At 56.7% G+C, this 21,496-nt stretch overlaps 1 protein-coding gene across 1 annotated transcript; it reads right to left on the bottom strand.

Moving 5' to 3' along the window:
- Positions 1 to 18,264: 18,264 nt before the first annotated feature.
- On the bottom strand, positions 18,265 to 21,277 carry NMUR1 (neuromedin U receptor 1). The gene is made up of 3 exons (XM_063339283.1): positions 21,252 to 21,277; positions 19,896 to 20,792; positions 18,265 to 18,701 (listed from the first exon to the last, which is right to left on the bottom strand). The coding sequence occupies exons 2-3, from the start codon at positions 20,788 to 20,790 to the stop codon at positions 18,298 to 18,300; spliced, it is 1,299 nt and encodes a 432-aa protein (XP_063195353.1). The 5' UTR covers positions 20,791 to 20,792; positions 21,252 to 21,277; the 3' UTR covers positions 18,265 to 18,297.
- Positions 21,278 to 21,496: the final 219 nt, after the last annotated feature.

The following is a 21,496-nucleotide window of genomic DNA, read 5'->3' as shown; positions in this document are numbered from 1 at the left end:
CGGCTTCCCAGTCTCAGCTCCAGGGACGGAACTCGCTCTGAGGTCTGAGCACGCCTTTGCCTTTTCTTTAGGCATTGGCAAAAAGTTGGGGCTGGGGGTCTCCCCAGCTCTGCCTCTGCCACCCCCCTTCACTCTCCCCCGGCATCCTCTCCCCAACCCTCGGCAGGCACTAAGTCCCCTTGGGCAGCTTGAAGCATCCCCTGGGGCTGGTCGCTGTGCGGCTGCTGAGGTCGCAGTTGGCACCAGAGCACCCTGCAGCTGCCTCCAGTGGCTCCTGGTGGGGAGAAAAGGCCCAACGCTGGGGGAAAAAGTAAACCTGTGCTTGCCTGATGAATGCTTTTGAATTAATTCATTGAAAGAAGATGGCAGCTTTCTCTCTGTGGGGTTTTATCCCTGTGGCTGTAAAGTCGGGGTAGGAATGGCCCCCGGGCAGAATGCAGCACCCCTGTTTAAAACTTGACAGTCTGCTGGCAGGGCCGAGTGCTGGCTTGCCCCTGCCTGACACGGGATTCCCCGAGGACCTGAGCGGCCTCTCGCTGGGGCTTCCCTGCTGCCTTACATCCCCTCCCACTTCAAAGTGGGCATCCAGCCAGCTCTTGGGGGCTCCTGACTCACACACGTGTGACTATAGCAGTTTGCCCTTCCGAGGCCTGCTTGAGAAGCCCCCAACTTGGGGAACACAAGATCCTAGGGAGCCCTAAAATAAAATAATAATAAAAAAAAAACCCAAACAAAACTCAGATTCGCTCATGGAGAGGTGATGGGATCAGTCAGCCTCTCCGGGAGTAAGCCAGCCTGTGGAGAGACTGCCACCATCAACCAGTATGGGAAGGGAGGGAGCTGGGACAGAGGGAGACGCTGCCCACATTCCAGCCCTGGTCATATACGCAGGCAGATGGGGATCCCGCCTGGGGAAACCCCTCGTATAGGGCAGCTGGACTCCACGTGTGAAGCAGCAATGTCTGGCTCGTGTCCCACCATGTGCTGCAGGAGCCAGCCCCGAGTGCCCAGGGCAAGCAGCAACACAGACCCAGGGTGGCCCGTAGGGATGCAGGGTGATAGAGATGGAGGAGGTGGCAGAGACCTGGCAGGAATTTTTAACTGATTGCACCCTCCCCACTGTGCCTGCACGTGGTGCAACAGAGTTATCACCATTGCTCCTACAGCTCTGCTGCCAGCGCCGGGGCTGGCCTTGGTTCCTCTGCGTGCTGCGGGATGGCTGCTTTGCCATGGGAAAGGGACAACTGTTGCTTCAGCCAGGGGCAGTTTTGGCAGCCGGAACACTGCATGTGTCTAATGACATAGTGTCAGCGGTGGGATCAGCACAGGGTTGGGCTGGCAACTGGCCAGCCTCAGTTCCCAGCCCTTGCAGGCTCCATCTCAGTATTGCCTGTGCTCCATCCCTTGTCCCAGCAGCCTGCTCAGCGGTGGCAGGTTGTCCTTGACGCTGGCACCTCCGAGGCTGCAGCAGGACCCAGCTTTTGGGGGAAGGAGCGCAGAACCTGTGTGCGGGGGAGGGAGAACTGACACTGCCCATGGCGCTGCGTTAATCCATGCTCCATGCGAATCCTTGCACCATTGAGCACGTCTGGATATGGTCTGACCCTGCCAGCCGCTGCTGTGACCGTAAAGGACCAGGGATGCTGCGGGGAGGAAGGTAGCCAGGGCACTGCAGATGCCAGCGTTAAGGCTGGGCTGTTCCCTGTATCCCACCTGTGGTCAGGACCTCCGGGCAGCCCTGGCAGTGGGCGGGAGAATGACAGAGCGGCAGCGAGGACAGCTTTTTTTTCTGGAGACACACGACCTTGCAAGGCTGTCCCAGCAGCACAGCACAGCCCTGCTCCTCTGCAGGCACCACCAGAAATTTCAGGGCCAAGGGAGGTCTCCAGAGCAGCATCAGTGAGGAGTAATTTGGCCAAAAGAGCAGGTTTGACAGCTCTATTTGTGGAGTAAATGTATTTTAGGTGCTTTTATGACTGTCTCTTGTTGTAGCATGGCTGCACCTTGGGACCATTGATCTAATTCCACACTTAAAGGGAATTTAGCCAGTTTAATGGAGACCCCATGAGAGATTTGCTGAGGATTTGTAGTTTCTGGCACAGCAGAGACTTGTCCCCTGTGCTTGTCCTCAGCCTGGCAGCACTGGGGACAACTTACCTGGCCTCCACTGCCCAGGGCTGGCAGGGAGCGGGGCTGGGGGGCAAATACGGCTCCCCAAAAGCTTGGCAAGATGGGTGACCAGCCATGGGGGGACACTTCCATAGGGACCATAGCTGGAGTGTCCCCAGACGTCCTGTTCATCCTGTGCCGGGTCGCGGCTGGATGTTTCCACTAGATGGTGACAAAAGGCTGCGATGCCTGTTCCGAGTGGGAGCCCGCGGGGTCACCCCGGCTCCCCAAAACACGCCTCGGTGGGTGCAGCTGAGCAGGACATCCCGCCCTGCCTGCTGCGTCTCCCCCAGGAGATCTCGGGACATGGAGGAGGGTCTGAGAGGAGCCCCGCGGCTGATACCCGCCAGGTAAAAGCAGCATCCAAGCGCAGTCGGGAGCAGAAAAGTTTTAGCTGTGGCTTGTGCAGGCATCTGCTGCCAGAAAACCATCAGGGACCTCCAACCAAACACCCAGCAGGTGCCCAGAGAGGGGGGGAAACAAGCTAGAAAAGCCATCAAATGTCGCCCCGAGTTCTCCAGCCCCAGCCTTCCTTCCCTGGCATCACAGTTCACCTGCTACGTGGTCCAAGCAGTGGCCTGGCATGGGCATGGCATGGCAAAGGTGACAGCAAAAAGAAAAAAATAATTATCCCAGGTCTAGGCATTACTTAAAACTTCTTCAGCATCCCCAAGCCCCAATGGCAAAGCCCCTTCCCCTGCCAGGGGTTCCCACCTCACCCCATCACGCTTCTCCCCTGCTGCCAGCCAGAGTCACCCCAGCGGGTACCACGGAGCAGCTGATGGATGGTAACCCTGCCGGGCCAGGCACACAGGACATGCCCTCTCTCTTCCCAACCACGCAGCCCACTTCAAATAGCCGGCAGGTGGAGAAAACTCTCCCCAGGCCTTGATTAATGCAGGGCATTAAATGAGACAGGTCTGTGTGGTACCCAAATTAAGTCTTTCCTTCATTACTCACCTGGCCGTGTGGAGAGGAGAGCCCTCAAGGGTGATGAGCGTGAAGTGGGCGCAGGGCTTGCTGTGATAAATGGTATTTAATTTGAGTGGCCGCATGCCAGCCCACGTCTTGCACCGTGAAACGGGCAGCTTGGGACACAGTGGGCTGCAGGGATGAAAGTCAACAACGCCTGGCAGAGCACGGGATTTCTTTTCTGGGGAGCATCCTTTCTTGAGGTGGGACGCTGCAGGGGTTCCTGAAGTCAGACACATCCTCTGACCCTCCGGCCGACAGTGGGAGATAACCCAGCACATCCCTCCTGGATGAGGCTGTGCCATTTCCTGGGGTTCGTGACAAGAAAAAGTCCTGGTGATTCACACAGGGAGTTTCATATGTGCCGCGTTTAGTCTCCTCATGACCTCCAAGTATTCCTCAAATCAATCCTTCCTGGTACCCTGCAAAGAAAAAGGGCTTTTCTAGTTCCAGAAGCAGCCAATTCGCCTGAGATGTGCCTTCTGGCAGCCCACTCCCTCTCCCTAACACCCTTTGCCTGGCACTGGCAGCAGGACCTAGCCACCTGCCTGCGAGCCCCCAGCAAGCCCATGCAGCCACCCAAAGCCAGGGGCTCCTCTCTGGCTCTGCTCAGCAGCAGGAACAAGTGCAGACCTGGAAAAAACGGTGTGAGGGACAGAAGTGGGACTGGAACAAAGATGACTTGCATTAAGCGTGAGATAAAGAAGAGAAACTGGGCTAGGGAGATGTGCAGGAGTTCAGGTGGCGAGAAGGGAGCTTGGGAGCGCCCTCCTCTCTCCATCAGGACGAAGAAAGTCAGTGAGATGGGAACAGGGAGGCATTTCGAAGCAGTACATGCAAATGCCTTTATAATGCGTGTGGAAGTCAACCTGGGGAGAAGTTACAGGTGATCCCAGTTCAGCGATCCCAGGCTGGCAGCCAGCGCACGTCCCCACCCCACGCAATTGCACCACATCTCCCTGCGCTGCCCCGCAGCACTTGGGAAGGCTTTGCAGGACTTCTGTGGAGAAAGTCCAGAGGGGGAACCTCCTCTTTGCACAAAGCATTTCTGTGCATCCTATTCATCTCCCAGAGCCGGGGCAATAGGGAACGGGATCCAGACAAGCGCCAGGTCCCAGTGGGTGACTGTCGAGAGATTCAAGTAAAACATCTGGAAACAGCTCATGGCTCAGCACATCTGTCCCGTGGCACATGCCCCCGGTGCAGTGATCTGGGGCTTTGCCTCAGCTCGCTCACATTTTACCTGCTGGAAGCTCCCTCTGCTCACAGGCTCATGTTGGGCTGTTTCCATTTCACGGCAGCTTCTGGGCGCGGGGCCAGCAGAAGGCAGACGCTCTGCTTGGGAACAAACCCAAACCAGGGGAATTTTTTTCATTTTTTTTTTTTCCTTTTTTTCCCTTCTCAAACAAAAAAACTGAATCTTTGTTGAGTCCAGACTGGAAAAGCAGGAGTCTCCCTCCGCTCCCTCCATTTTTGTGGTTGTATCCGAGCGAGGGGGTGAGCTCAGCCCTCCCTCGGGAACCACATGGGCCCACCGCAGTGAGCAGAGTGGGACGGTGAACCCCGGGGCTTCCCCATGCCCTTACCTCTAAAACCAGGACAGAGCTAAAAGCAACTGGGGAGAGCAGAGCCACAGTGTGCTGCTGCTCTCAGGGCCCCCCTTGCAGCCCCCAGGCGCGCACACACACACACGTGTCCCCAGTATAACGTGTCCCAGCCTCTGCCAGGGGGGGCCGACAGGTCCCTGCCGTCAGAGCCAAGTCAAAAAAATTCCTCGGAAACAGGAATTGGTGCCGGTGGAAAGCGTGCAGGGTGGCTTCTTTATCTTAGTGGGAAACGGTCTGGTGTTTCCCCTGAGAGCTGTGTTGTCCCAGCAAAAGTTGCCCACCGAGCCCAATCCACGAGGTTTGCAAAGCTCCTGCCCCAACTTGCCACCACGAGGCACCAGCCACCCCAAGGGCTTCCATGGTTGCATCAGGAGGTCCATCCACAACCTGAGCTTTTTGGAAAGGGTCACTTTGCACTTGATTGTCCCCACAGAGCTCAAGTGACCCGGGCTGGTGTCAAGCCATACAGACCATCCGAAAGCCCCAGAGCCACCAGCATGGTGCCAGGGATGCTGAGCCCACCCAGCTTTAACCCCCCATCTGCCCCAGCCTCCCCTCCGCAGCAAGCTTCATCCAAAGAAGGTTAAAAATAAGGGCTGAAAGTACTTCCCCAGCCCAGACGGCTCTTGGGCTGTTTGTGCCTTGTCCCGGCAGCACATCGGGCTGTTTCACTTACCAGCTCTTGCCGCAGAAATTCTCACCAGCAGGGTACAAGTTAAAACTGCTGCTTTCAAACTTCCTACGACTGTAGTTAAAAATAAGACTTGGAGCAATAACTTTCCCACCATCAGTGTTGTCAGACCTGAAATGTTGTCCTGAACGACCCAGCGGTGTCTCATTAAGCTGGGCGAGTGTGCAGTCATGACGTCCGCATCCTGGGAGGGAGGCGAGAATGTGGTTTCTTGGGGAAAAGTCCTCTCCTTCCTGTCCCTTACAAGCCATCAGCTCATCTCCCCCTGCATGAAATGCCAGAGGAAGCTTAAAGCAGACTGAAAATTACGCTCTGCCTCTCCTGCTCGGTTTTAATTGTAGAGCAAAGAAAGAAGCCCATCGATTCATCCCGCTGGGTAATTAAATGCTTAATGCTATTGACTATAGAGACATTATGGTTCAGCAGCCCAACACTAATACATTAATAATGGCTGGTATCACAGCGAGGAAGGGACACGAGCTGCTCCCGAGGCACAGGATAGTTACGTGGGATGGGAGCTCGCAGTGAAAAACCTTAGGACCTGAATTAGTGCCATGATGACCTGTGGGAGCGAGAGCTTTCTCCCAGCTAGCCTGGGGCCAGGGAAGGGCTAGAAGGACCATGGAGGGGGGTGGGCAGCCCCTATCTCAGGGAAGCCCCCCCCAGCCACGCGATGGATGGGAAGTGGGGATGGGGGTCTGGGCTCCGAACACCAGCTCTGGGATGTCGTCAGCCATGGGATCGGGAAGATAAATCTGAGCAGAGCAACCCTTTTATAACGAGGCATGGTGCAAGCGTGAGCAGGGTCTGCCCATCTCCTGCTGGGTTCTGTATTTCCAATAATTAGTTGGCTGCTTTAGCATATTTATTATGCAGAAGGTGTGGAGCACAGGGCAGGGCCTGCCCTCTGCCTGGGATTAACCGCACCAAAATGTGGCCGAGTGGGCGCTGCTCCAAACTGGAGAGGGCAATTTTCTGTCTGGGAAAGGTGGTGTCGACCCTTGGAGCATGATGTGCTGGTGGGTACCGTGCACTGCCCGAGGGGTCTCACCCAGCAAAGGACGGAGATTGCAGCACAGCATCCCACCTGCGGGGACTTTCAGAGCCCAGCACGTGGCAGGAGTCCCGTGTCCCATGCTCCACAGGCTGGATAAGGCCCATTTATAGAAGGTGGAGGAAGGAAGAAAGGACCTGCAGCAGCATGGGGAGAGGGGACCCCTCTCAAGACCATCCTCTGCTGAGTTTTTTCCCCACCTCCCCGTGAGCGAGGCATCACCCTTCCAGCCACAGCCAGGTTAACCCTGCAGCTCACCTGCAGCCACTTCGAGGGACAGAGCAGACATGGCCCAAAAAGCCACCAGAGGCACAATTTCCATCCAAGCTCTCAAATCCCTGTCAGCAGCCTCCTGCCCAAGGATAAGGGGAGACGGCGCAGTTCTTCCTGGCCTCCAGCACAAAGACCAAAAGCACTTGCAATTTTCTCTGATCAAACAGAAGCGCAGATCATGCTGTCAAACCCTTATTTGATTTGCTTCTCTGGTGGCTCTGCACCATTTGACTTCATTACTTTCTCTGCCCCGTGCCATAGTCCAATAGCGTAGCATCTGTCCAATAAAAGGTCTATTAATATAATTTACAAGTAGTTGGCACTTTCTACCTTGCCCAGGAGAACAGGCTGCCTGGGTACCCTGTTTCTTGGAAAAAGAGGATTTTTTACAGTTATTCTGAGTGGGATGAGAAACCTCCAAGCAGTGTTTATTGCCTGATTTATCTTCGTGAGGTCACATTTCTCCCAAAGATTTGATTCACGGCTTGAAATCCAACCTCTTTAAGTGTATTTCTTTAAGAGAGGGACACTGAGCCAGGGGAGGAGGAGGAGTGCCTGGTCTCCTAGTCTCCCACCTCACCAGGTAAGCAGCCCTGACTCAGCGAGCTGCCACATTTCTTCTAGAAAAGCCTTTCTGAGACCAAGGGTAGCTTAAATGCATACCTATGGCAGTACGTAGGTGTGTAAAAAAGCCTCGATAAGGGTTTGTTGGGATATTAGGAACAAAAGATGTTTCCCGAGGAGGCTGTGAGGATAAGGGAAGGGTGTTGCTGGGTCTCCGCGCCCCTTTGCTCTGAGGTCTGGGGATGTCCCCGTGCAGCGATGGGCAGAGGTCAGGGTCTGTGCCGTGGAGCAGTGCTCGCTCTGCACCCTTTTTTGGGAGCGGAAATAATCGTCACCACTACGGCTGCCAACCCAGCACCCTCCCGGCCACAAGCTTTGGAGCCTCATGCCTAAACCTGCTGAAATCAGCTGGGGCTCCTGCAAGGCAGGTGGCATCACCCTGCACCTTTCGGCTGAGGAGCACCCGAACCGGTCCCACCGCTCGTCCTGCGTCCGCATCCTCGCCCTGGCTTGGGGCATCGCTCCCGGGGAAACTAAGCTCTGCTGCACAAGGTTCTTCCCACCATGGGGCCAGCATTGCCCAGACCTTGAAGGCCATCAAACACTGCCGGTGGATGAGCCACAGCCTGGGAGGGGGCAAACCCACCTCTGAAAGGAGGTCACGCTGGGAGAAAGGTCCAGAAGGGAAAGGGGAAATTTCAGGGAAAGCCCAAATGTCTCCAGCCACAGCGGTGCCCAGTCTCCCACCTCACCAGGTGAGCAGCCCTGACTCAGGGAGCTGATGCATTTCTTCTAGAGAAGTCTTTCCGAGACCAAGGTTAGCCTAAATTCTGACCTATGTTGGTATATATGTGTGTGTCTATAAAAGCCTCGCCAAGGATTTGTTGGGATATTCGGAACAAAACGTGTTTCCTGAGGAGGCTGTGAGGGTACGGGAAGCACATCGCTGGGTCTCTGCACCCCTTTGCGGTTTAAATGGTTTATTTAAATGGTTTTTCCTTGGTGTCCTGGGTTGAGCGACACGGGACTAATTTCTCTTCTAATGCTGGGGAAAACTCCACTTTTGGAAGACTCTAGTGTCTGAATTTGTGAAAGTATTTACTTTATAGCCAGCTAGGCTATGTGGGATTCAAGGTCTCAGTGTTTTCCAGCCTTGCCAGGCGCAGGGATGGGGAGGAGCGAGACCTGGGCATTTGACCCAGGCTGGCCATCAGGATTATTTCATACCATGAACGTCACATTCTATATAAATTAGAAAGTTTGCTGAGTAGTTTCTCTCTCCCTTGATGGCGGCGGTCCAGAGAAACTCCTTGCCCCGGTGCTGGACCCCCGAGCCCTTCCCTTCCTCCCGAAGCCACAGCACTCGCAGTGTCCGACGTTTACTGCCCGCTACCGGGAGTGCACAGCCTCCTGCTGATAGAATTGGCTGAGTGTCACTCTCATGTATCTTATATTAGTATTGGGATTAATACTGGTTCTTTAGTATTATTGTTAATTATTTAGTCTTATCCTATTAAATCTATTTCTATTTCAACCCTTGTGTTTTCTTGCTTTCCCCGATTCCCCTTCCCGGGTGGGGAAGGGTCATTGGGTGGTAGAATAATTGTCTAAACGACGATAAATTGTTCTAGGTTTTCTCAAACCATAACACTTTGGTTTTTGAGCAGCCCCGTCACGTTGCAGGTGAAGGCTGCCTGTGCCCAGAGAGGAGACAGGCGGTTTCTGTACGGGACCAGCCTGAGCCCTCCCGTGCACCAGGACAGCGGCGGTGCAGGGGTTAATGCAGAGCCCGGTCTCGCCATCCACCTTCTGCCAAAGCCTTTGCCAAATAACCTTGTTGGGGCTGACAAAATGATCCATGCAGAGCGTGGGGGGCGGGGGGGGCTGAGAGCTGCTCCCACCCCTGGCAAAGGCAGGGGAGATGAGAGCATCCCACGTCCCTGCCCCTGGAAAACCAGCGAAAGGCAAACCTTGATGGGTCTAAAAGCGCACCAAGCTGTACGGGATTTATGCGGAGCTGCGTAGCCGAAACCTTTACCCTCTAGATATTAAAAGGTGCATTTAGCACTGAAAGGACTGGAGCGTGCAAAAATGCACCAAGGAGGGAGAGTCCCGCTTTGCTCACTCATATTCAGTCCTCTCTCTTTTACCCTGGCACCTCGTATTTGCACGAAATCTGGATCTGTTTTTCTGCTTCTGCCCTTGCTCTCACCTGCGGAAAGGAGATCATCCACCTGAGGCTGGAGCGAAGGTAGTGAACCAAGGGGGTTCGGAGGGGACAGCAGCGATGCGGTGGCTTCGTGGCAAAGTGCCCATCTGTTTTCTGCGAAAAATCCTAAATCCTTTTTGTGGAGGATGAGACTTTTTTTGCAGGGCTGGCAGCAGGCACAGAGCAGCTTCTCGGACGAGGGAAAATTAGACCAGCAGGTCCTGAAGGTGTCAGCAAGTGTCCATCAGCCACATCACACCCACGCATGTCCCAGCTGCCAAAAACAATGTTCCTGGTGCGACTGTGAATTCTCACCCACTGGTGCTGTGGCGCAGGAGAGGACCCGTCCCCACCGGCAAGGAGGGAGCAAGCCCCTTGGCAGAGCAGGGCTGTGGTGGGACCACGTCTCCCTGCAGCTCGCCCCTGGAGATGCTCCATCTCTCTCCTCGTGCTAAATTCAAAGGATACTAGATTGCTTGGCTTGGTCTTTCCTATTGTTTTAAATTGTTCTCTCGAATCCTGGCTTGAGCGCAGCCAGGCTTTATGACCAAAATTATCACTGGCACAAAAAAGATGGGTGTAGGGACTCCCTGAATGGGGCTGGAGATCCCCAAACCTGTTTCTAGAAGGTTTTTGGGGAAAGCCATGAGCCATGCACCGGGTGTCTCACCGCTGAGCCCAGCCTCTCCCAACCCCACGTGCAGAACAAAGTTGCACAAGTGTCAGCCAAAGGCCCTTTTCAGCTCTGGAGATGTTACCCCGGGGAGATGTTAAACTTTTGGGACAAGGAAGCAGGCTGGGAGCTGGGAGGAACAGCAAGGGGACGCAGAGATCTCTCTAACGCTGGAGCTCCCAGCGAGGGAAGAGAAGCTCGCAGATGTGACCCGTCAGACTACTCTCACCTCCAAGGATGGGTGGGTTCCTGCCGCAACCCATGTCTCCTGGAATAGGGTTAAATTCACAGTTACATCTGCACAGGGACGATCAGCAGAGACACACAAATACCCTTTCCAGCAGAAAAAAACCCCACCTTTAAACATTTCAGTTGCCCCACTCACCCACCCTGACTGGATGCAAATGGGTGCTTTTCAGTCCCGTTATCGTTATCGCCGTTTACCGGTGTTTTCTTTCTTTTAGCTTTTTGCTGTTGTGTATTTAATTCAAGCACCCACCACACAGTCAGTAGAAGAAGTCCTCACTCAGCCCTCATCTTCCTGAGTTCCCGAATCACACAGATGATGCTTTGGAGTGGTATTTGCTGTTGTTGTGATTCGGGCTCCTGCCAGATGGACTCACTGCCTGCAAGCCGGGATTGCTGCAGGAAAATAGAAAAGAAATCCAGCTCAAACCATTTGCTTTTCCATCTGTGTGAGGTGGTTGCTTAAATCAGACCCGGCAGAGAGGCTTGGAGCTGAGGCCAGGATTAGTTTGGACAACCTAAGAGCCAGAGAGAGATGTGGATCTTCCTTTAACCAGAGCAGAAATCACTTGAAAACACCAGGATGAGCAAAGAGCTCTTAAACAGAGGGGCCCAGACCACAGAGCGAACACAAGGTGGTGCCTGGAAAAAGGCAGCTTGACCCTGGGATTGCTAATGGGTTCCCAGGGTGGTGAAGAGCTATAGGTGTGGGAGAGAAGAGCAGGGCAGGCAGCACCAATACCTTCCTCTGTTTCTCATTAATACAGCAGTGAGGCTGGATGAGTCTCCTAAATTATAATGACTTTCTTGTCATTAACTTGATTTCTTTCTGGTGACAGCAGCAGTGAATTGATCCCAGCTGTTCTGAGCATGGGATGAGAAATTAAAAGGCATTAAACCCAGCTGGGTGTGGGTGCATGTGCATGCTAGGAAGATGCTAGGGAGGGAGAATTGGGGTCAGGGCTGACATTTCTCCCTGCAAGCAAGACACTGAAAAGCAGGTTCCTGCCACAGTGGGGTCTTGCCAGGGAGGGGACACCCATGTGTGAGCTGAGGCTACTGCCATGGGAGAGGGCCGGTGGGTCGTGGGGTCTGGCCCAGCCAAGAGAGAGACAGGATGCTTTCTGGGGTGAAAGTTGCTCAAAAGCAACTTGGTCCAACAAGCCTGAGGAAAGCAGGACCTTGTCCAACACTTGCTATAAGCCTGCAGCCCCCCAGGGATTTCTCCCTCCCAGGAGCATCCCCTGGCTGGGGGATGAAGGTGGGCAGTGCTGCTGAGCTTCTTTCCAAGCCTGCACAAGTGTCAAGCAGCAAAGGGTTTTTATCGGCTGCCCCTGCAGAGGTCAGGCACAGGAGCTGAGGAAAAGCAGATTTATTTCTGTGTCTTTATTTTCTGTTGCCTGTTGGCAGCTCCCGTGCCTGCAGGCGCCTGCCTGCCAGGACACAGAGAGGGGCTTGCCTGGGGAAGCCGCTGCATCCCATCTCTGCCAAATACCTCCTGGGGACATGTGTCCTCCCCTCCTGGCAGCCCCAGGCTGTGTGAAATAAAGCTTTTGGCCAGGCTTTTAGCCCCAGGACCAGCTGGGACCATCCTGTGCATGATGTGAGCCCTGGGGGCAGGAGGGGATGTCTCTCGCTTGGTCTCAGCATCACTTTAATGGTCATTAAAACAAGACAGTCGCTCTACCTGCCCAGGAAAGATAACAAGAAAGATGTGTTTGGTTTCCAGATGCCTCTCAGACAGCTTTCTCCAATGTGTCACATTAAATAGTCCCAAATGGAGACAGCAAACTCGCCCTGGCTGCTGCGATAAGCACAAAGAGCGATAAACCCCTGTAATTAAAGTCTGCTGCTATAACAACTTTGCAGCAGAGACAGCTGGGGTCTAGTCCTGAGTGTGGGTCCACGTTTTGGGGTTTTTACTTGTTTTCACTACAAACTCATTTTGGAGGGGGTCAGCCCAGGTACCGCCGGGTGCTTTGGGTGTCGGGAGGGAGAGGAAGATGCCATCTGGGCACAGTGGAGTGGAGGAGCAAGGGCTGTCGTTCCCTTCCTGGTGCTGTAATGCAGACCAAGTCCTTAGCAGAAGCAAATATCCTCAAAACCACATTTGAAGAGGAGCTGACCTTATAGAAAAGCACCTGATCTGTGGGGAGGCATTACCCCTCGAGGGACTCCACCACCACCCTTGGGAACTTGTGCTCACGTTTTGCTGGTCCTAAATATACATAAAAATAGATAAAAGTTAACTTCTTCTAGTCTGAGCATCTCAGCCTTCCTCTTCATGCTGGAATCTGTCCCACCTCAATGAGGATCGGAGAGCTGGTGCCCCCTTATCCTCCACATCCCGGACAGGGGACCAGGGCAGACCCCTGGGAGGTGTCTGCTGGGGACCCCACGCATGGCTTCTGCGGGCTGTGGGGAAGTTCTTTGCAAACTGTTGTCCGCCAGGTCAGTCTTGAGGTCCTCCAGGTCAGTCTTGAGGTCCTCCACTTGCATTCCCCAAGCCCAGGGAACCTGCTCAGGGATGATGCTCAGGGACAATGTGGGGGCCTTGGGCTGAGCCCGATCCCCCCCCAGCCTCGCTGGCAATTGCAGCCGGTGGTTAGCAGTCCCCGCTTGCCCCGGAGCTCTGCTATCCAGCCAGCTTTAATCCGCTTACTGCCGTGCTAATTATGCGTCACTTTAATTTCTTAACCAAAGTGTCCCCATGAACCAAATTGAGCATCACGCAGGCTCCTCTGACATTAATTCTGGCATCTTTAGCAACAACACGTCGCGACAGGCGAAGGCGTGGGCTCATCAGACAGTCTGTTTCTGCTAACCCGTTGTGGTGGGGTTTTAACCCTGCCCCAGGTGGCGCTTGTCGAGGCGCCTGGTGGCTTTAAGGGGTCACTTTGCCCCTGAAATTGTCCCTCTGCGTTGCTGCTAGGCTGTGGGGAAGGTCACTGTGTGTCCCACCTCTGTCCTTCCCATCACCCTGCCATGAGGGTGGTGGGATTTCAGACAGGGAGGTCCTTAAACTACACACAGACCCTCGTCTCCCAGAGATGCCCTTTGCCCATCTAGCCCCAGCGTGTCCCCTCCCTGCGGGCCCTAAGTGGGGAGAGGTGGGGTAGGGGGAGCCCATCCCCTCCCTGCACATGGCCTGTCCCCTCCAGGGCTGCCGGGTTTGCTGTGACGTGGAGAAAACCATCCCCAGCGCAGGTGACAGTCACACCGCAATGCAGCCGTGAGTCAGCCCGAGCATCTGGAGCTGCGGCTGAGCTCCTCCATCCAGGGCCCTTGGGGTGGGATGTGCTTCCCATGCTGCCTCTTCCCGGCCCTACCGCAGCGCACGTCGGCCTGGAAAACTGGTTCCTGTGCGAGGGGCCAGCCAAGGAGCCGGGTGGGAAGATGGGCTGCCCTTGCTGTGGGGCTAAAAACTGTCCCTGAGGAGCAGAATCAAACCCTGCATATATTATATTTCCCCCACCTGCCCGTTTGCCCTCCTGCCTACCTCTATGCTGCCCATCACCCATCTGTGGGCACTAGGTATTAGCTTTTCACCACCACCACTATCCTGGATTGAGAGAAATATATTGAAATATGGTTCAAAAAGCAGCCTAAATAATTGCCGAGCTCAAACCCAGCACATCCCTGCGGTTTCCTGGCCTTTACATTTTCCTGCTTCCCTGCTCTCCTCTCAAAGGCTGGGATCTCGGTGGGAAAGGCTGCTGTGTCCTATCCACGGCTGGGCAGCCCGAATCTGCCCCACCGCCCGGCCCCAACCAGGGACCGCTCGCTCCCAGGCACGCGAGGGCTTTGCCAAATTCACACTGTGTGAGTTTTCCCCATACCGTGGCGGTGTGAAGGGAGCGAAAAACAACCCTTCCCTTGGCTTATTGAAGAGGGGGGGGCCGCGGCAAAAAAATCCGCTGGCGCTCTCTGGAGCCATCTATCATGGCTCCAAATATACAAGGCAATCACTGTGATACTTGAGTTTGGCTCCGTAAAGGAAAAAAAAGAAAAACACCCCATGCCTGTTGCAAACAACCACAGCACAAAAAAAAAGCCTTACAAGGCTGGGGCAGCCTCATAGATGGATTACTTTTTAATCCCCAAAGCTACGGTGATAAATCTTTTTATTGGAAGCTCCAGAGATACTGTGTCACTCAGGGCGCGCGGCAGCGCAAGGGGAAAACAGCTCCACAAGCTGTTGGGAGAGAGGGAACCTCCTGGGAGCGGGGCTGGAGGCGATGGAGGAGGGACGGGTGCTCACCATGGGGGTGCTGAGCAGGAGCGGGGGGCAGGAGGGATCTCCTGGGGCTGGAAGTGGGTGGATAGGCAGGAACTGGCCTTTGGACAGACGCTGCCGTAAATCTGGGAGGACAGACGGCCAACTTCTGGGGAACGGCTCTTTGGAAAGAAAGCATTTGTAGAGGTCACGGTGGCATGGAGTCCAACCTGGCCATGTGCTCCCTTTGCAGGGACAGAGAGGTGCTTCCCCCAGCTCCCAGCAAAGACCCGGAGCAACAGCATCTGCACGCTCTTGCCAGCTCCCGCCCCCGCAACGTCCCTCTGCTCTGTCTTCTTCAGGCTCCTTTGGGTCCTGAAAGGATCATTTAGTTGGTGAGAACTCCCAGGCGGCGTTTTGGGATCCTCCTTCCGCCACAGCCATCCTGAAGCACCGGCCTCTCGCCCTGACCAGTTACATGGGTGGGAGCAGTGGGAGCAACTCATCCCATCGCTGCCTTCTGCTGCCTCCCCCCGGCAGGGCTCTTTGCTTCTATACCACCTCCCCAGCAGGAATAATCACTCTAATTTATACCGGGAAGGTGGCAGGGGACCAGGCTGACGCCGAGGGCACAGGGCAGTGGGAAGCATCACCCTTGGAGCAAACAGGCTCCATAATTCCCTTCCTGGGGGCTGCAGCAAGCCCGAGGTGGGCAGGAGCCGGCAGCCACTGCCTTCCCTTTAATGGAGAGGTGCAAAACCCTCTCCATGGAACCATTCTCTCCCAGGAGATCAGTTCCGTTTTTATTAGGTTTCATGCCCTGACTGAAGCTTTTACTAAAATTAATTATGGGATTAAAGGACTTGCCCGGGAGCCTTTGATTGCAGCATCTCTCGTCAGCCTGGCTGGCATTCGGAATCAGGGACTTGGGGTTGTCCCCACACACTATCACAAAACCCCTGCCAGGGGACCAAAGTTTGCCCTCACATCTCCACCCAGGAGGTGCCGCCAGCCGTGCTTTGGCAAGCCTTTGGGATGCTCTTCGGGGTGATCCCTGGCCCAGCTGTGCATGGGGGGGTGGGCGGTGGGGCAGCCCCCAGCATTGCTGCCTGACACACTGGGGCCTCCCGCATCTCAGAGGGGAATTTAGGGTAGCCGAGGATGGAACGTCCCAGACCAGGGGATGGCAGGGGAGTTGGGGCCGCAAGGCTGGATAAAGGCAGAGCCAGCACCCCATCTTTCTGGATGCGCTGAACGTCATTCCAGTTGTGCTGAGCCACAGGACCCCCCAAAAAAATACCCAGGCTGACACACACTGTCCTCTGGAGCTTGAGCCACAGCGGCCACAGCTGTCCCCTTGCACAGCTCGGCTGCCCACGAGCAAGGGAACGCGTCCTCCCGACTTGCAGCACAAGGGACCCCGAAGCTCCATGCAGGCAGCCGTCACTGCATAATAAAACGCTATCGACTGCCTATTAAAAAGCCATTCCCTGGAGATTTGCAGCTGGGGAAGCGGCCGGGTGAAGTGAGATGAGGAAATAATGGCCATCAAGGAGGCATCAGTCACATCCACCCGCACAGCAGTGACGAGGGGTCCTGCATGGCTGCCAGGGTGCTGGCCCCTGCCAGGACCATCAGCGATGGGAGCCAGGGAGGGAAGGAAATGGATGGATCTTGATGCCCTTGGCCACGCTGACATCCTCTGGAGACAGGCTGTGGGCAGCCAGCAGGACCCCAAAGTGCAAAGTTACTGCAGCCCCCTGCCCATCCTCACCCAGCAGCACCCCACAAGGGCTGAGGAAGGGCTTTGCCCGCAGCAGACCCTGTTGTGGGGATGGGGAGTGCGGGAGGAGAGCCAGCTGTGCTGCCCCCGAGCCGGGAACCAGGTCGATGGGGGCAGGAGGGAGTTTGCAAGCCCCAAATCCTGCCCCTTCTTGGTGGCTGGCCTGGCTGCGGCCCCGTGTGATGTGCTTCAGAGGGGCTGGAAGCAGAGCAGCAGCAGGCAGTGATGCCCCTGCCAGAGCCCTGACTGGGGGTCTTTCCTCTGGTATTCCTGCTCGGGTCTGCAGGCGAGCCCTGCTGGCACAGCCATGCTGCCCAGAGGCATGGCCACGGGATGCCGAGCCAAGAAAGCCTCCCCGGCTAGCTGGGAGGGAACCGGAGCTGGGGAAGTCATGCGAGCCAAGAGCTCAAGCTGCTCGGACAGCCCCTCAGACAGCCCCTCGGGTGGCATTTCGGAGCCTCAATATTTCATCCTGCGAGCGGACCCAGCGTACGCCTCGAAGTCAGCAGCATCGATCTCAGACAGTAAATCGATGGGTCCTTCCAGCCTGGGGGAGTGCGACCAGCCAGCCCGCGCTCCCTGGCATTTTCGTGACATTTCCTGAGCCACGTCTGGGGACAGATTGATTGCCACCGCTCCGGAGGCAGCTCCCACTCCATGCTGGCTCCAGCTCCAGCTCAGCCCAAGCATCCCGGAGACCGGGAAGGGTGCGTGCATCCCGCTCACACCTTCCATGCCATGCCCTGAGCCCGCCCGGACCCAGCAGAGCCCGCAGGCAGAGCTGGTGGGACCCCCTGGTGCCCATCACCCTGGCACACGGCCTGCCCGTCACCCCCCAGGAGGATGGCCTGGGTTCAGTCCCACACTGGGAGCAGAGCTGGGTCCTGGGGGACGCAACCAGGGCACAAATCAGGCCAACAATGTTTTTTTTTTAATTCTCACTGAGGCTCGGCCCATGCAGGGCAGGAATGAAGGAAGGTTCCCTGCATTCATTCCCCGGGGGTGCAGGGGACCATGGCAGGCTGAGGAAGAGGAGGGTGGCACCCGCCAGATGCGTGTTGGAGGGTGGAGAGCAGGGCATGGGGAAGGCGCAGAGCTGTGCCTCAGTGCTGCAGGCAGCCTGGGGCTCCCGTTGTCCCATATTTCCCCCTCTGTGGAGGGAGCAGCTGTGCTCCTTCCCTTGCCCTTGGTGGGCTGAAGCAGGAGGAAGGCTGGGAGCACGGAGCCGTACCGGTACCCTGTAGCCAGACACCAGCTGGCACCACCAAAAGGACGTGCAAGAAAATCAGGGGCACATCGGTGCCAGAGGACCATGGGGTGGTCTCGAGGGAGAAGGCACCAACAGACCTTTTTTTCTCCCCTCCATCCTGTGCAGAACTCTCCCGCTCCCACGGTTCTCAGCCCAGGTGCGAGCACCCCTCGGGGCACCCATCCAGCACGGTATCCCGAAACAGCCCAGAGTGCCTGACACCCCCAACACCCTCACCCACAGGCTCAACCCGCTGGGCTGCAGGGATGGGGCGGTTTGGGGGATTGCTGCCCTACCCCTGGTGTAGAAGCCAGCTGTTCCCACACCACAAGGGATGTCCTGACTTTGGCCAGCCCCAGTGCCGAGCGCAGCGGGTGCAACGCATCCAGGGCACAGCATGGCCACCACCGCCATGTCCCCGGAGCAGCACTGCTGAGAAAACCAGCCTTCACATCCCAGCAGGATGGCACAGAGAGGCGGGGACCCCTCCATCGCTCCTGCCCTGCTCCTCACCACGGGATGGGTGCCACAGTCAGATGGATGCTGGTGGTGGGGAAAGCTGGTCCTGATCCCCCTGCATCCTCCTACTCATCAGCAGAGGGATGTTGTGTGCATGACGGCCTGGCTCCCCTCCACCTCCTCCAGCTCGTACTCCTCGGCGTCGGAGAGGGGCAGCCCATTGGTGCCGGGCATGGGCTCACACTCGGTGCTGCGTGTGGTGGTGCGGGTGACACTGGGGGAGTATTTCCGTGACCGTGGTGGGCGGTGGCCAGGGTGGCACATCACCTCCTTGAACATCTCCCGGAAGCGGGTGGACATCATGTTGTAGAGGATGGGGTTGGCAGCTGAGCTCAGGTAGAAGAAGACGCCTGAGATGATGTGGACGTACTGGAACATGTGAAGCATATGGCTGGTCCAGGTGGAGACGAAGCTCCAGACGAGGCGGTCGGTGTGGAAGGGGGCCCAGCAGATCCCGAACACCACCACCAGCACAACTGCGGGGGGAGACGAGGAGCTGGTGTTAGACAGGGCTCACCCTCCCGGGGACCTCCAGTCCCTGGCCAAGCGCTGCCCCATTTCAGCTTCAGCGGCAAAGAACACCCAAAAAAGCGTGGGAGAGAGGAAAAGGGAGAGAGGAAGGCCCACCCCAGTGCCTTTTTGACTTGCCATGGAGGGGCTGGAGGTCCGGACAGGATCTCCCTCCCTCCATCGCCTGCCAGAGCTGCTCCAGGCACTGCTGCGCCATGTGTCTCCATTCCCCATCATCGTGCAGCACGCTGGGGGACGCCCCTGCAGGCATCCAGCCCCTGAGCACCCCGCCACCATTGCCAGCAAAGTCCAAGGAGCAAGAGCTATTTGCACCCCTTCCTTGTGCTCTGGGGTTTGGGGTTTTTTTTATAAGCCAGCTCTGCCGATGGAAAGGAAAGGGAGGGTGTACAAGTGGTCCTGGGGTCCCCTGCCCTGCCATACCTGTGCCATGCTGTATCCCCATGGCACATCGGGACAGGTTCCCCCTTTGTTCCCGTCCGGGTGCCGGGGGAAGCGGAGTTACCACTTGACTGGGACAGGACGGAGAAGCAGTCCTGGCCCCGCCGATGGACTGGGCTGGGCAACCCGCCATCGCTGTGCCGTCACGGGGCTGGGAGCACGCGGAGGTCAGCGTGCCGGGGAGAGACAGCTACCCAAGGGCAGCCAGCTCCTGCTGCCAGGCAGGGGGCCAGAGGCTGCAGGGACGGGGCTGTGGAGCAAAAGCATAGAGTGGTGGGATGGAGGGATGCTCCAGTCCAGCCTTGGGTCAGTGCCTCAGTGCCCTGGGACGGTCGCAGCGGCTGCGGGGCTGGGTAGGAACCAGTCCCTCTCTGGGAAATCCCACCACTACCACCAACACATGAGGTTTGGGCAGGGGGGTGGGAAGCAGGTTGCCTCATCCCATCCTTTCCCACTCAGGGCTTTCCTGGAGGAGGGGAGGTCTTGCAGCCGGGAGTGGACACAAGCAATCCCCCCTGTCGGATCGGTGCCACCAGATCTACCTTTCCCCCGACACCCCGTGATCCAGCCCCACAGCCTTCCCCAGGACAACCCAGCCTCAGTCCTCTGGACTGGCCATGCCTCAGTTTCCCCCCAGCACCCTCCAAACACAGCCCTGGGAGATACCCCCTGGCTCCACCCATCCCCAGCATCAGACTCACACAGCATCTTCGTGACCTGCCTCCTCTTGACTTTCTTCTGCCCCCGGGTGTTGTGGCAGTCGTGGCCGCCGCCAGATTTGGCTCCCAAGGCCTCCAGCATCTTTTCTTTCTTGAGCTGCAGGCCAATGAGCAGGTAGAGGACACTGATGGTCCCCATGGGCAAGAAAAAGAAGACGATGGTGGTGATCTGGATGATGAGGTTGTAGGTCAAGCGTGGCTTCACCAGGGTGCAGATCTCCGAATCGGGCACCCGTCCTCGGCCAGGCACGTAGAGAGGCTGCAGCCCGTGGAGGCTAGTGTTGGGAATGGAGCAGATGACCGACAAGACCCAGATGGTGACGATGACCCTCTTGGCATGATTCCTGGTCACCACGTACTTAGCCTTGAGCGGGTGCACCACGGCGATGTAGCGCTCCACGCTCAGGGCCGTGACGTTGAGGATGGAGGCGAAGCAGACGGCCTCAAAGAGCAATGTCTTGAAATAGCAGCCGCTGGCACCCAGCAGGAAGGGGTAGTTGCTCCACATGTCGTACAGCTCCAGCGGCATCCCCAGCAGCAGCACCAGCAGGTCGGAGATGGCCAGGCTGAACAGGTAGTAGTTGGTGGGTGTCCTCATGAACCGGTGCCGGAGGATGACGATGCAGGTGAGCGCGTTGCCCACGGCTCCCACCGCAAAGATCAGCAGGTAGATGACACAGACAGGAACAAAGAAGCTAGACCGTCGAGGTCCCAGGTACTTATCCCGCAGCTGCTCCTCCGTCAGGTTGGCATCCTTGGGGTCGAACAAGGTCTCTGGGTGAGTCCTGTTGCAGAGGTTGGGGCTGATGGGCTCCACAGGAAAGTCTCGCTGGGACAGGGGGAACTCAGGTCCAGAGCAGTTGATGTAGGGATACATGGCTGCAGAAAGATAGGGAGTTTTGCGGATGCTTTCCCAACCCCTCTGCTGTCCCCGCTCCCTCTGCCCCTCTCCCCGTTGGTGTCAGGGTGCCAGGATGCTGCTGATCACTGCGGCTCTGCACCCTTGCCCCACTCCTGCCACAGCCTTTCCTTTGCGAAACCACCCAAAGTCTCCCCAAAACCTCCCTCCAGGGTTCTCAATCACTCCCCGCCCCATTTCCCCTCCAGAAACAACCCTGGCAGCTCCCCAGCCCACCTTGGTCCCTTTGCCCCACCATCGGGGGGTTCTCAACAAGGCTGTCCCCTCTCCCTGCTCCTGAAGCAAAGCAGGATAGATCCCCAAAGCCAACCCCAAAAATCAATTCCAGCTCCAACTCTACCGGCTGTGCAGAGGGGTTGATGGGGCGACCATAAAACAGCCAGAGGAAAAATCGATTTTCCAACCCAAGAAGGACTTACGGCTTGTTGGGAAGCTCCAAATGAAGGCTGAGGTCCCACCGCCCCTGCGCCGGACACGGTCGGGATGGGGAGGGAGCGTGGGAGGGGATGGAGACTTCACTGCCTTAAGAGGCAGGCTAATGAAATCCTGCCGCTGCTCTCTCCTTGGAGCTCATCTCGGAGAAGCCACCTGCACTTATCCACCTTCTCCCCCTCGTCCTCTGTCAGCAGAGAGGCTGGCAGACGAACCAGGGGGGTGCCAGGGG

The sequence above is a fragment of the Chroicocephalus ridibundus genome, chromosome 6 (genome assembly GCF_963924245.1).
Source record: "Chroicocephalus ridibundus chromosome 6, bChrRid1.1, whole genome shotgun sequence".
Lineage (NCBI taxonomy): Eukaryota > Metazoa > Chordata > Aves > Charadriiformes > Laridae > Chroicocephalus > Chroicocephalus ridibundus.
This window is presented reverse-complemented; position numbering and strand designations above follow the sequence as displayed.

What these genes read in the sequence shown, in the direction of transcription:
- NMUR1 (XM_063339283.1), bottom strand. Translation starts at nt 20,790, where the DNA reads ATGTATCCCTACATCAACTGCTCTGGACCTGAGTTCCCCCTGTCCCAG. An exon ending in GCAGGTCACGAAGATGCTGT is followed by an intron (nt 18,702 to 19,895) that starts GTGAGTCTGATG and finishes CTCCCCCCGCAG; the next exon opens with TTGTGCTGGTGGTGGTGTTC.